Genomic DNA, 15,246 nt, shown 5'->3' on the forward strand with positions numbered 1-15,246 from the left:
CAGAGAGGTCAGGTAAGGAGTGATCATTAGAGTCTGAACACAGGGGCATTAGTAGGTTTACCTGAGGGCCAGGGGAAGCACACCTGCTACTCCTGGTCCAAGTAGTTCTGGTAAGGTGCATACTCGTTGGATAAGGTGATTTTCATACCTTCAGCTGCCAGTTTTCCTGAGATTTGGGAAACTTGGACTCTATGCATTAAATTAGAAACACAACTAAGTTTGGAGGTATGCAGCCTCATTAAAATGTTTAAATTGGGATCCTATCTCTGGTGACCAGGTTAAAGCTTCCCCTTAAAACCAAAGATGGGCAGGTTAAGGTCGGGTTTCCCATTTTTGGAATATTAAACCCCTCATTTCCTGCAGGATTAGAATTATTCCCAGCATGTGTGTAAATAGCTGAAGATTTGGGGTCTATGAAGGAAGAAATAGAAACATGGAAGCAAAACGTTACAGGTTCCAGTGGCTCAAGGAGCCTGAAAAAAGCACAGGTTGAAACCAGGGGTATTCCCACCAGCACAATATTTTGATGGGGGTGACAATATCCCAACCAGCAACTCATTGGAACGCCTCCGTTTCAGACTTCTGTCATCTGCGGTTCATTGCTTTTTCTCCAATACTCTTGTGGTGCCCTAAGATAGGCTGCATTGCTGTTAAGTGGGCCTTTAATGTACTGTTATCTTCCAGAATTCCCAAGATTCTACAATGGTCCCCATGGATTGAAAGATGGAAAGCATAACCTCCTATTCAAGAAAGGACGGATAGAGAATAGAGAAAACTGGAAACTATAAACCAGTTAGCCTGACATCAGTAGAAGAGAAAATGCTGAAATCTATTACTGATGATATAAGAGGTTGTTTAGAAAAAAATCATTAATATGATTAGACAGAATCAATGTAGATTTATGGAAGGGAAATCACTTTTGACAAATCCTTCAGAGTTTTTGAGTTTGTAATAGCAGGGTAGATAAGGGGGAACCAGTTAAAGTAATGGGATGGATTTTGCAGTCCCGAAGTGCATCGAACCAGTTTTAAAAAAGACAAGCGGGACCCAGATCCAGAATTTCCATCCTCATTTCCAGCGCCAGCCATTTTCATCAGCGCATGAAAGGAGGCTGGTTTGGAGCTGAAATGCACGGTGAGGGTCTCAGCGTTAAGCGGAATGCTAAAGCAGTAGCAATTTTCAGGGCATTGTGCAAGCTCTAGAAGACTGTATAAACCATGCCACAGTGCAATCAGAAATATTTGAGAGGCCACTCAAAAGTGCAGGAAAGGTCCGAAAAGTGCGCAAATAAGGATTCTTTTACTGTACTTGAGCAGAAAAGCCTCATGGAAGATGCTTGATATGCACCAGGGAGAGGGGAGGAGACAGGACTGTGCTCTTTGAAAAATCAGGCTCTGGACAAAAATCTGCCAACATCAGGACATCAGTCCATTCAGACATGCTTGAAAATTCTCTACTACAAACAGGAACTCTGCCACTGGACATGGATGCAGCTCCCTCACACCTGCTATTCAGGCTGAGCAGCTGCACCAGCAGCTCCGTGTGCCGTAAGGAAAGATCCCCGGGCAGCAAGAGGCAAACTGCAGCAGCCAGAACAAAGGAGGAAGAGCCGAGAATACCCTGAGCACTGTGTGTACTGCAAAAGGCTCACCTACCTGGAGATGTCTAAGTGTCAGTGCAGGAGGAGACTTCAGCTGTTCAGAGAGATAGTGACCAACCTTTGTACCCTCTTTAATAATGACTTAGCCCTTAGAATAATTCATTGACAGACTCTGCTGGTAGCACTGAAGGTAGCCCTCAACATCTTCATCTTAGGTTCATTTCAGGGCTCTGCTGCTGACCTCTGTGGAATACGACGTCACAGGTGCCCTCTTCGCAAGGGTCACTGACTTCATCAGCTTCCTGATGGATGCGGCTTCACAAGTGCAGACGGCAAAGGGTTTTCTATCAATAGTTGGCTTCCCCCAGGTTCAGGGCGCCATAGACTGTACCCATGTAGCCATGAAGGCATCCACAGAAAAACTGGACATGCTCATTAACAGGAAGGGGTATCATTCCATCAACGTCCAGCTAGTCTGTGACCATATAAAGAACTTCTTGCACGTCAATGCATTCTTACCAGGAAGCTGCCATGACTCCTTTACACTCCACAACTCAAGGCTGCCTAACTCTTTTACCCCAACCCCATGTATACAGATGAATTCTGGGTTTTAAGGGCTACACCCTGAGTAAGTGCTTCTAACCCCATTGATGGATCCTCAATCCAAGCCCCAGCATCGTTGATACAATGAAAGTCACCTGCATACCAGGACACTCACTGAGCAGAACATAGACCCACTCAGAATGAGATTTCGATGCTTTGACCGCTTTCATGGAACCCTACAATACTCACCTGCTAGAGTCTCTTGAATGGGTGTTGTATGCTACATGCTGCACAACATGGCTGTGGTGCTCGTGGAGGCTGAGCATGAGGAAGGCCCAATATCATCAGAGACAGAAGATGCCAGAGGACTCAGTCAGATGTGACAGATGCACAGGGTGGCACTTCAGTCAAAGAAGATGAGTGTTTAATGGCATGGTTTACTGACAGTGGTGGCTAACACAAGGGGTACATGCCTTTCAACTTTTCCATTTCGATATGCTCAACAGCCTCTTTCAAGACCTGCAAAGCTGCTTGCTCATAAAGGATAAGCAGGCTGAGGTTTGAGGGTTCATCACCAGTCTACTATCTCTTCTGGCTGTTATTGTCTGTTATTCCCTTTAAGAACAATTATCATGAGATACAGTAAGTTCCAGATGCATTTGAGTTATTTTGAAACAAATGGAAAATTTTGTTTATCTCATTATAGGATTGAATTTTATTGCGAATGAACATATTAGTATCACAGATAACATTTAAATTATTAGATAACATCTATTATTTTTGAACTAAATAGCTGCTTTATTTTTGTTTTTATTTTCAGATTCAAAATCAACTTTCTGGAGCCATCTTTCCTTTTCCATTTTATCCAATTATTCCCCCTAAATCTATCACCATGGATTCAGGTTGGTTTTATATGATTAACTAGCTCAGCTATAAAGAAACTATTGCATGTGATATTTGCTGTAAATGGAATAAACAAATGTTTTCACGCTCATTTGGATAATCATTGGCATTTTGTGATTGTCCTATTAAATGATTATAAACTCTGCAGTTTATAACAATGTTTATAGTGTAAGTTGAGGTCAGCAAAACCCAGAACTACAGAAATTTCATTTATAATGAATTTATATTTTACTTGACTTCTTTAAGTGTAATTTTAAATTGTCTGCAGCACTGAGATGGGAATCCCGCAACCTTTTGAGCAAATAAAAATGAAATATAAACTTTTGATCAAAATAATATTTGGTGAATTTAATATTCAGATTAGAAATTAAAAGCAGTTCTAGAATTGAGTACTTCTTTAAAAAAAAAATCAATAAACAATTTTTACTTCATTTTTTATCTTTTGATAGCACCAAAACCATTTGCCGATGTCAGTATTGTCACAAGGTTTGCAGGACAGTCTGAAATATGTCGTTTCAGGTAAGTCATAAACATGAAATTGACCTTGTCAATGATCATATGGTCAGAAGTGGGAATGTTTGCTGATGATTGCATCATGTTCAGTACCATTCACAACTTCTCAGGTACTGAAGCAGTCCATGTCCATATGTAGCAAGACCTGGACAACATTCAGGCTTAGGCTGATAAGTAGCAAGTAATATTCGTGCCAGGCAATGACCATCTCCAACAAGAGAATCTAACCGTCACCCCTTGACATTCAATAGCCATCACCATCACTGAATCCCTCTCTATCAACATCCTGCAGGCTACTATTGGCCAGAAACTTAACTGGACCAGCCATATAAGTACTGTCACTATAAGAACAGGTCAGAGGCTGGAAATTCTGAGATGGGTAACTCGCCTCATTACTCCCAAAGCCCGTTCACGATCTACAAAACACAAATCAGCAGTGTGATGCCACTTGCCTAGATGAGTGTGGCTCCAACAACACTCAAGAAGCTTGACACTATCTAAGACAAAGAAATCTGCTTTAAAATCACCCTATCCAGCAGCTTAAACATTCATTCCCTCCACACCAACACCTATTGGAAGCAGTGTGCACTTTACACAAGCAACTCACCAATGATCCTTCAACAACACTTTACACTTAACAACACTTTACAAACCCGAAATCTTTATCACCTAGAAGGACAAGGGCAACAGACACATGAGAACACCCCCACCTTCAAGTTTGCCTCCAAGTCACACACTATCCTGATTTGGAACTATATTGCCACTGTTGCTAGATCAAAATTGTGGAACTCCCTTTCTAACAGTGCTTTAGGTGTACCTGCACTAAATGGATTGCAGTGGTTCAAGAAGGCAGCTCACCACCACCTTCTTGAGGGCAATTAGGGATGAGCAACAAATGCTGGCCTTGCTACTGACACTCACATTCCATGAAATAATTTAAAAATAAGAAATTTTCAAGCAAGCTATTAACAATATTATTCCTTGTAATCAATTCTGTTCCCTTGTACAAAATAATTTTGAATAAATCATTTGAAGACATTTTTGTACCAAGATAAAAAATAGAAATATGTTGAAGATTTTTTTTTCAGTTTAAAAACTAAACATCCTATAGGGAGGGGGACATGATGCTCTGACCTTGGATTTTTCTGTGATTACTACATGCTGCCCTGTGACTGCCAACATAAGCTTGAGGTTCCAGTAAAATGAGCTGTTCAGCACTGAAATAAAGACAAAGTGCTGGAAATACTCAAAAGGTCAAGCAACATCTGTGGAGAGATAAACAGAGTTAATGTTTCAGGTGGATGGCCTTTCATCAGAACTGGGAGAAGTTAGAGATGTAACATTACAATCTCTAATTAATATTACATCTCTAACTTCTCCCGATTCTGACGATAAGTCATCAGCCTGAAACATTAACTCTGTTTCTCTCCACAGATGCTGCCTGCCCTGCGGAGTATTTCCAGTATTTTCTTCTTTAATTTCAGTTTTCCGATAACTGTAGTATTCTGCTCTTTGATTTATTCAGAACTGAAACTGTTAACCAAGTTAGTAATAGAAACTATACACTGGAGCTTTTAGAAAGAAAGCAATTTTTAAAGTTCATTTTGCTAGGTGTTTTGAATGTACCAGTTAAAAAAAGAAACTGGATCAATTTGATGTAAAGAATTGTTAAAATTTAATTGAAGGTTACATTTCTATTTTAATGTTTTTTTTCTAAATGAGAAATACGGGAATAGGATTTTTATTATTTAAGTACACCCTGCAGTAATATGTGTTTTCTGTACATTTGCTTCCTAAAAACGGTAAAATCACTGGTTGGGATTCAGTTTATGGAAACTTTTTTATTTATAGCTATACAATATTGCATATTTTCTAAAATGATAGTTCAAAACTAAATGGTTACTACTATGACAATGATTTCACTAAGTCCTGCTTGAACCCCAGTTGCCTACACATGGAGATTCTTGTACTTTCCCATTTAGGAAGAAAAACTTTCATTTATATCGCATTTTTATTATCACTATTAGCATGTTTTGAAGACATCTCCGTGCACTTCACAACCACCTACCGCCAAATTGTTTTTGAAGTGAAGTTACTGTCATTATGGAGGCCAATTTGCTTGTCACAAAGCCCTGGCGACCTAAATGATTAAAAAAAATCAACATCTAACTTGTTTTTCAAAAGAACTGTCTGCACCACAGATAATATGGATTTTTACGTTCATTATCAGCATCAGACAGGATCTCCGCGGAACATTTCACCAGAAAGACAGTGCTTCCTACATTTCTGCTCATTCAGTGTCAGCCTAAAATACATATGCTTTTGTCCAGAAATGGGACTTGAACCTTTGGATTTTCTACTCTGAGTCAAGTGCATTACCAACTAAGACATGCTGTCAAGATCCTACAAAGACAAGGTGCACTGCCACAGGATTCTCTTAGTTTCCCATCCGGTAGTTCTCTCTTATAGGCCCAGGATAAGATCGTTTTACTTTCTGCTCTCAGGTCTCCTGACTCCCTTCAACCTACAATATGAATCCACACTATAACCCTTCAAACAGTAGTTCTTTTATTGGACAGCGACAAGAAGTTGTAAAACCTAGTACTGGGCCCGGTCCTTTCCAGCTTGATTCAAGGCTCCTACTCCTGTCTCAAGATGTCTGCTCCATTCTGATTATCCCAATTCTAGTTTCTTTCACTCAAGTGTGTCATCATAGCTCCTGAATTATTTCTCTTCTCAGTAAAGCATCACGTATCAGAGACTTCATAATGAAGGAGAGAAAAAGAATAATATAGAAGTAACAAAATAAGAAATAGGGGTGTGGCAATAAGAGAGAACCATACAGAGAAACGGAAAAAGGGATTGATGAACAGAGCCTCAGTCAAGCAGTGAAAAAGGACCTTTTTTTCAATCTTTGGCTTGAGCAACGCCATGAATGGTCAATATTTTAATTGTTACAATTACAAAAATATTTCAATCAGTTGCACATTGACATTAACTTGAAATTAATCTTAATTGAATTTCTGTCATAAAGATATGTTAAATATTTGTAACAGGTATTTTAAGGTTCTAATTCAAGAAATGGATCTGAAGTTGGATCTTGGTTTTCTTTATGCTGTGATGGATCTATTCGCCCAATCAACAGATGCAGATGCAGAGCAAAAGGTGGAAAACAACATATATAACCTAAGTATAAACAAACAAAAAGGATAGTATAAGTTGTATTTAGTTTAATGTCCTTTCCTTTCACTTCTCCAAGTTACTGGTAGTAGTTTCAAAATTTCCATTCGGATATGAATACATTTTCTTTGGCTGGTGAATGTGGGGTTGCAGATAAGGACTTATGGTACTTCTGATCCAACTAGCCAGTCAAAAACATAATGCATCTCAATCGCCACTCCTTTTGATACCATCCAATTCGTTTCCACGCTATCTGCTACCAAGGCAGTCATGAACAGTCCCACGCATTCACTTTTTAAAGAGGTTGGCAGCAAAATTAGACTCTGAAGTCCCTATGGGGTTGGTACCAAAATGGCGTCTGCATTCACTTCTGGAACAGCCTGTGCCACACACCATCTTAATGCAGATGCTAGCGTGGGTATTAGGAGCATGTAGTGAAAGGATGCAGAGTAGACAGATCAAGACGCAAGTCAGCGTGTTTGATGCCAGTGCTGCCATTTTAGGCCTCACCACTCTAGGAAACACCCTCTCTCTACCAAGCACAGCTGAATATGCATTCAGCAACAGGAAAGACCCCACCATCATCAGTGCTATTTAATGGAATCATCAACAACTTGCAAGTTAGTTGCTGTTTACCTTTAATTAGCTCTGTTTGGGTCTGTGGAAGTGCAGGGTGTTTTTCAGAATTGTTTCCAGCAAATGAAATCTGGAGGGAATAGTACTGCATATGGAGAAGGCCTTGATTATGACTACAAGGGCTGTCAGGGCAAACTGCTTGCTCCAAGTCATGCAGCTATAGCAGCAGTCCCCCTTGGCTGCAGCTTGAGAGGGAGAATCAGTAAATAGGACAACAAGTTGCATATCGAGGGAGGAGTGCAAAAAAGGCCTCTCATCAGAAGGTCTTATCCACCTAGTGTTTCTGGAGCACTTTTCATACCTCCAATTAAGCCAGGAGCAGTGTCTGTGTTGTCTGTGATTCATGAAGGAGGTGCTCTCTCTATACTTATCTTATGAAGCCAGGCCTGCAGCCACAGAGTAGGGCAAGTGTGCTGCTGCTAGTATAGTGAAGGTAAACATAGTGCTGAATTTCTTCACGCCTGGATCCGTCCAGGCTGGAGCATGTGACAGCTAACACACCCCCCAGTTGTCGTCATTGCTGCACCAGTGAGGTGACAAGAGGCTTGTTATGCCACAAGGGGACTTCATTGTGTCTTCTATGAACAGAGAGAAGCAGGTGGAGAGCATATGTGACTTTGCCAGGATAGCGAACTTCCTTGTGCGGCAGGGTGCCATCGACACAAGACTTTGCAAGAGCTGCATGTCAGTGTGAGGTATACCACAACCTCCAACATTGCCACTTGCTGAATTGCAATTGCTCTGTGACCACATTCATACATCATGCTGGTGAATGCCTGCTATCCTGGCAGCATTCATGATGTGTTCATCCTGAGTCAGTTCACTGTTCCATCAACCCACATCAAAGCTGAAGGTGACTGCTGGGTGAAAAGGGTCATAACAGCACAGATAAGAAATAGGCGCAGGAGTAGTCCATTTGGCCCCTGAAGCCTGCACTGTCATTAAATATGATTTTGACCGATTTGCCTCAACTCCACTCCACTTTCCTGCCCGCTCCCCATATTCCTTGATTCCCAGAGAGATTAAAAAAATCTATCAATCTCAGTCTTGAATGTACTCAACGATGAAGCATCCACAACTTTGTGAGGTAAAGAATTCCAGATTCACAATACTGTGAAGAAATTTGTCCTAATCTCGGCTGCCGAGGACACTTGGTGGCTTTGACGTCACAAACACTGCAACTACATGTGCATGAAGCCTTTTCTTTTCCAATTACTTTATTGGAAAATAAATTGGGCTGCTGATTGACTATCAATCATTTTGTACTACCACCCAAGATCAATTTAAGTACCCCCCAATGCCGCCTCCCTCCTTCCCTGCCCATGTGCAGTCACATACGAATTGACTGACTTCTTGCACACTCAACACAGTGGCTGCTGTTTTTACTGAGATGCATGTCCAGAACAGGTACGCGAAGACAGAAAACCCAGATGTACATGTTTTCAATTTTTTTTTCCAGGTTTCCCACCCGACAACTAGCCTGATTGATAGTTGGGCAGGGTAAATTGTGGCACAAGGCTGCAGTAGGCTCAGTGATGGTGGAGGGGAAAAAGATTGTGTGGGTTGGGGGAAGTTCGTGGATTGTGGAAGATGCAGGGGAATTGGGATTGGAAATCATGAAGGTGGGACTGATTACTAAACAAATTGCTCGCGGCCTAGAGCTGTGATTAAGTTGTGGGGAAATTGGGAGGAGATCATGGAGGTGGGGTGTTTTCACAAGGTGGGTAATTGAGCCTGGAGGAGGCACTCTTACTTCTCCTGGCCCAGAAGCAGAACTGGAAAAGCATTTCTCTTATGGATCCAGCCCTTCTCATCTCCTTTTGCCTAACAAATGTCCAAAGGTCAGAGAAATCTAGCCAACGGTACTTAGAAACCTTGTTAAAATGGCACACCGTTTCCTTGAAAAGGTTTCAACCAACAACCCACCTCCTGAGAGTGGATTGGTCACATGCTGCCTGACTTGCCTCAGATCAAACCAAAATTGGACAGCCTTGTAGTGGCTTGGGGTCAATTTGAAATTGTTACAATGTTAACTTCCCACCTGACCCAAACCTATCCATTTTGGTGATGCTCAAAGTGTCTGCAAGATGTTGTGGGTCAAATAAAAATCAGAACTCCCGGTTGGAAAGAAAGTAAAAGCAATGACAAATTACCACAATATTAGGAGCTTTAAAGTAAGGCAGTTCTAATTTACAAGTTCAAAATTTAAATATGACTTGTTTTAACATTGTTTTTTTAAGCTGGAATCATTCAAGGACGACCTTGAGTATATTCAAAAAGAGCTGTTGACTGAATCTGCCACAGACACCTCACCTGTCAGTCTATATGAGTATTTCCATATTTCTCCTATCAAAGTAAGTCGAAGTTTTAAGTAATTCACTAAAGTAATATAGGATTCTATTTGTTTAAGATATAATCAGATTTGAAAAATTAGTTCCTTATGTATGCACTACATAGCCTTGAAGGTTTATTTATCGGTTAAACTTTTTAATGGGCCAGATCCTCCGGTCAGCGGAGATGCTGAGGTGATTGCCACTGGCTGGGAAGAGAATTACGGCCCTACTTCCTTCCGTAGTTGCAGCCAGCTCTTCCTGTCCCAGCTGCAGCAGCAATTCCTCGGTACAGTCATTCACAGAGAGCAATGGTGAAGAGGAGCGGGGAGAGGCCATGTCCCTTTTTACCACACCAGCTGTCATTCAGGAAAGTTTTTAAAGGTCATATGGATTTTTGTGGGTTAGTGAGTGGAGAAGAGGTGTTGCAAGTGAGAGAGTGGGAAAGGGTGTTGAGGGAGTGAGTGTGGAGAGGATGTTGAGTGAGTGAGTGGCCAGCATTTTCCGGCATCTCCCACTGGCGGGATCTTCCGGACCCGCCAAAGTCAATGGCCTTTTGTGTGGCCTGCTGCATTTTCCGGCCCCGCCCCTGCCGCGATCGTAGGTGGGCGACTGGGTGAGGGGGATAGTGAGGGGGGAAGTGAGTAGATGGGTGACTTGTGGCTGGTGGGGGGGAGACTATGTGGGTGGGTGATGACTGGGGGAGGGGGTCTGCACGGGTGGGCGACTGGGGGAGGGAACACTGAGCAGATGGGCGACTGGAGGTGGGGGACACTGGGTGGACGACAGGGGGAGGGTGGCATTGATTGGGTGGGTGACTGGGGGAGGGGGACACTGAATGGGTGGGTGCCTGGGGGAGGGGGCGAGTGAGTGGGGGGCGGTGGGTTTGTGGGTGGGTGAGTGAGTGGGTGGACGATGGGGCAGGAGAGTGAGTGGGGGGGGAGGCCAGAGTGGATGGGCAACTGGGGAAGGGGGCGAGCGAGTGGGTGGGTGACTGGGTGAGATGGGGGTGGGTGCTGGTGAATGGGTGGTCGACTGGGCAAGAGGGCAGCTGGGGGAGGGGGTGACTGAGCAAGGGGGTGATTGGTTGGGCGGGGGGGGCAACTGGGGGAGGGGGTCACTGGGAAAGGGGGTGACTGGGTGAAGGGGCAAATGAGAGGATGGCAACCTGGGTATGGTGGTGAGTGCACGGGTGGACGATTGGGGACGGGGGGGCGAGTGCACGTTTGGGCAATTGGGGGAGGGGGCAAGTGCACGGGTGGGCAGGGGACAAGTGATTGAGGAGGCGACTGTGGGAGAGGATGGGGTAGTGATTGAGTAGGTGTTGTGGGGTTGGAAATCAGATCGGGGTGTTGTTGGGCGGTCAGATTGGGAGGTAGTGGTGAGGTGTGGTCCCTTGTTAATCAACGACCTAGGCCAGAAACTAATAGTTGGACAATATTGGGGTAAGTATCCAGGTAAGCACCTCACAACAGGCCCAAGGCTTTGACGCTGAGATCTGTATCAGAGGTGTTCTTGGAGGCCCTGCGGCGCAAATCTGTCTATTGGAAATTTAAACTTCCTATGCAATTACTGCACATGTACACGGGTCAGGACTTGCGCAGGGTCCCAATGCACGACAGTGGCGAACACCACGACATTCGCCACTGTTAGTATTGAAATATCCAGTCCATTGAGCTCTCAAAGGCACAGCTATGTGGTTGAGTCACACTGTGATTTGGTCAAACACAACTTTGCATACGTAACTTAGTGAACCAGATGTGCATTAATAAAAGATGTTGCACATTAGGGGAAAAAGACTGTGTGGTCAATTGTAACTTGAAGTTGCTGGGGATAGGTTGGTTAACAGGTGATATTGGCACTGGGAGGGAGAAACATGCCTTGGGATGGGGAGACTCCACAACTCATTACAGGTCCCAGGATAGCCCTCTTCCACCTCATGGCTTTCGAATTCCACATTTACATTTCAAAGTTACATTTTTAAATTTACCTTGGCCTCTGAGTGGTTTGTCTGCTGGGGTTGATGGTGACTAATCTGACAATTAATAGCACCATCCATAGTTTCAGAAAATACAGATATAAAGACAATGGGTAGAAGTTGAATTAGAGATAGATGCAACAATGACCAATTTCAGGGTTAATATTCTGCATCTAAAAAACATGTGAAAGATGTTGGGTGAATTTTAAAGCACCTTTGGTGACTGCCTAAAGCAGGTATGAGACCCTTTACAGATGTAAATGGCTTTTTTTTTAGGCACCCCCCCACCCGACCCGCAGGTAAGTTTAACATCACACCACTCAAAATTCTCAAACTAACATTGGGTGACCACCACCAAAGGTGAGTTTAGAAAAAATGTTATTTTAATAATCATAGCTGTGGAGCAGGAGTCCGGACCCCCCCGGTACAACAGTATCTCAACAGTACCTCCCTCTCGCCCGGATTGCCACTCCACCTATTAACTCCCAAGATTTACATCTAGTTTGATATCATCAAGGCAAGCAACCTGATATTCAAATCTTGAAATGGCAGTGTAGCCTGTAAAGGCATCAACCATTAACATTAATGAACTTCAGGCTGGCCTCAGGCCTCTCATTTTGGGCATGCTTTGTGGTCGTTTTGCTGTCTTCACAGTGAACCTGCACACCAATGAATTTATACCGAATGACTTTCCACAGTTTAAATGTTTTAGATTATTTTACAGGAAATAATTAAAAACCAGCAGTAATCATTAAATATTCAATCTACATAAGAATGAACAAGAATAAACCATACAGCCCCTGCTCCATCATTCAATAAGATCAAAGCTGTTCTGATCTTGACCTCAACTCCACTTGCCTCCTAGAACCCATAATCCTTGACTCTCCTATAGTTCAAGAATCTGTCTATCTCAACCTTGAGTATACTCAATTAATGACCCTCCACATCTCTCAGCTATAGCAAGACTGCCCTACTGTTCTACTCAATCCCCCATGAAATCAAGGCTAATATTTCATTTGCCTTCCTAATTAGTTGTACCTGCATGCAAACATTTTTTATTTCATGCTTGGGGACACCCAAATCCCTCTATACCACAGCATTTTGTAGTCTGTCTCTATTTTAATAATATTTTGCCTTTCTATTCTTTCCAGTAAAGTAGATAACCTCACATTTTCTCAGCATGCCTGTGATTTTTTTTCCAACTCTCTTAACTATTTATAGCCCTTGCCAGACACTGTGTCCACAAAACTTGCTCTGCCACCTATATTTGTACCTCCTGGAAATTTGGCTATGATACAGTCTGTCCCTTCATCCGAATCATTAATATAAGTGGTAAATAGTTGAGGCCTCGACACTGACCCCTGTGACACCCAACGAGTGACGGTTTGGCAACTGAAAATATGCCATTTATCCTGACTGTTTGTTTTCTGTTGGTTAGCTAACAGCTAATATATTACCCCCAGCACCATGAGCTCTTACGCTGTGCAGTAACCTTTTATTGAATGTCTTTTGGAAATCCCCAAATACACTACATCTACTGGCTCCCCTTTGTCCACCCTGCTCTTTACATCCTCAAAAACCTCTAATAAATTTGTCAAACGCAATTTTCCTTTCATAAAAATGCTTGATGGTATTAGGACATTTAGAAAATCATAATGCAAAAGGAAGAATTTTCCGCTCCCTTCTGCGGAAGGCACCATGGCGGGTGGGAATGGAAAATATAGCGGGAGCGTAAAACTCAGTTTACCGTTGGCATAAAAACAGGTTGCAATCGTCCGCCCCAGACCTCAGTGGTGGTGCGCATTTACTGCCACACTATGTCGAGAATGCCATATATATTTGAATCTCATGAATGCTCATTATAAAGGATACTCACCGGAATCACCCCCCCTCCCCGATGCTGGATCAACCAGCCTCACCGGTGTCCAATTAGACCGGTGTGTTTCACAACCACATATAAGTGACGTGCACCCAGAGACATGCACTTTTGTCGTGACTTGAAGGTTTGTTTGCATCGTGCAGCGCTCACGGCATCTCGGATTCCACGCCAGGCTTTGCAGGTGACACCTCATCACTTTCAGGGGGCTTTCAGAGGTAAGGCTCTATGTGCCAGACCAGCGGTAAGGCCAGGGTGGGTTGTAATGTGCTGCAGAGCGAGGGCTTGACTGGGTAGGGGAAGATGAGACAGAGGCAAGGGAAGGGGCTACAGGGCTAGGGCTGGACTGGGGGTTGGGGAGACTGGGGAAGGTTGCACTCAGACACATGACTGAGGGGGCATTGGCGGGTTGTGGGGGGGGTGGTGCATCCTCTGGGCCACAATGATTAGAGTCTTTTACAGAAGGATATAAGCAAGTTGGGGCCAGAATGGGAGGGTCGCAGGTAGTTTAGCAGCATTCGATGGTCTCATGGGGATGGTGTCTCCGCATGTCACTGTGCAATGGGCCTCAAGATGGGGAGGGGTAAGGTCCACATGGGGCATAGACACATCCACTTCAAATTATTCAGGGGGTCATACAGGGATATCCACCACCATCAGAATGGGATTAAGGATTACAGGAGGAGGACTGAGGGTTTTTGGAGGGTGGGAATTCTGAACATTTATGCTCCTCCAGGATGATGGGAGGGGTTTCACAGTCACTCAGGGAGGGTCCAAATTGTTCTGGTAGTAATACAGCACCACCATCTTGAAACCTGAAGTGATGGCGCAGTAGAAATTAAAACTGAGAAATAACTCTGTTGGGGAGAGCACTGAGGGCCTCGAGGAGGAGTGCTGCACTGCGCTGGGGGGCCACCCAACTGAAATGTGCATTATCAAATGAAAGATGCACAGCTTGAGAAATATTAGGAGCCTTTCAATGGCAATTCAGAGAATCAGGAGACTTGAGCAATAAAGCTCATTCATGCGAGACTAATCCCAAATCCTGCCACTAATCGATCTCCTTGTGATAACCCTTTGTTCCAAGCGCCAAAATTCCCCAGAGCGATAACGAAGTCGAGAGCAAATGGACAATTGGACCAGCTGCAGATGCTTGTTAAAAGCAGCAGCTCAGAATCTTGGGCACTGGCAGGTTCACATATGAAAGCCCTTAGCCTCCCCTGAAATAGGTGGTAACACTGGTACCAAACCCTTGAACCCACATTCACTGACTCTTGATCGACAGAAATAACACCTTTGGAGGCTGATGCTCACTCATGTCGTCTTCTCATAGATCCTGCAGAGAGGTGACCTTCAGGAAGATGATTGCTGCCTGCATAATCACATACAGGCAGCTGAGAAGGCGAAGAAGTTTGCAACAATGGTGCTAGGCTCGCCAAAGGGAGGAGCTTCACCCTGATGAGCAAGGGACAGCAGGGCCCCTGCCGGACACAGACAATGAGGATCGTAGAAACATTGAGCGTAAGCGGCTCCCAGGACCGATGGTCTACAGAACACGCATAACTTTTCTGCAGATGCGTGAGAGACAGTGTCACCGATGCCTCTGCATGTCCAGGGATCTGGTGGCTCACATCTGCCAAATTCTCCAGGAGTTGATGTCACAGGGACTGAGAGGACATCCATTGCC

General features: G+C 43.7%; 1 protein-coding gene across 6 annotated transcripts in view; it reads left to right on the forward strand.

Annotated features, from left to right (window-relative positions):
* Window positions 1-15,246, forward strand: part of vps13a (vacuolar protein sorting 13 homolog A) — a 523,321-nt gene that overhangs the window by 408,582 nt on the left and 99,493 nt on the right. For all 6 annotated transcript variants that reach the window (XM_078567491.1, XM_078567508.1, XM_078567499.1 and 3 more), the window contains 4 exons: window positions 2,964-3,045; window positions 3,496-3,565; window positions 6,616-6,724; window positions 9,616-9,729. In XM_078567491.1, coding sequence (XP_078423617.1) covers window positions 2,964-3,045; window positions 3,496-3,565; window positions 6,616-6,724; window positions 9,616-9,729 — 375 coding nt within the window. The remainder of the gene's footprint in view (window positions 1-2,963; window positions 3,046-3,495; window positions 3,566-6,615; window positions 6,725-9,615; window positions 9,730-15,246) is intronic.

Source organism: Cetorhinus maximus, chromosome 2 (assembly GCF_964194155.1).
Source record: "Cetorhinus maximus chromosome 2, sCetMax3.hap1.1, whole genome shotgun sequence".
NCBI classification, from domain to species: Eukaryota; Metazoa; Chordata; class Chondrichthyes; order Lamniformes; family Cetorhinidae; genus Cetorhinus; species Cetorhinus maximus.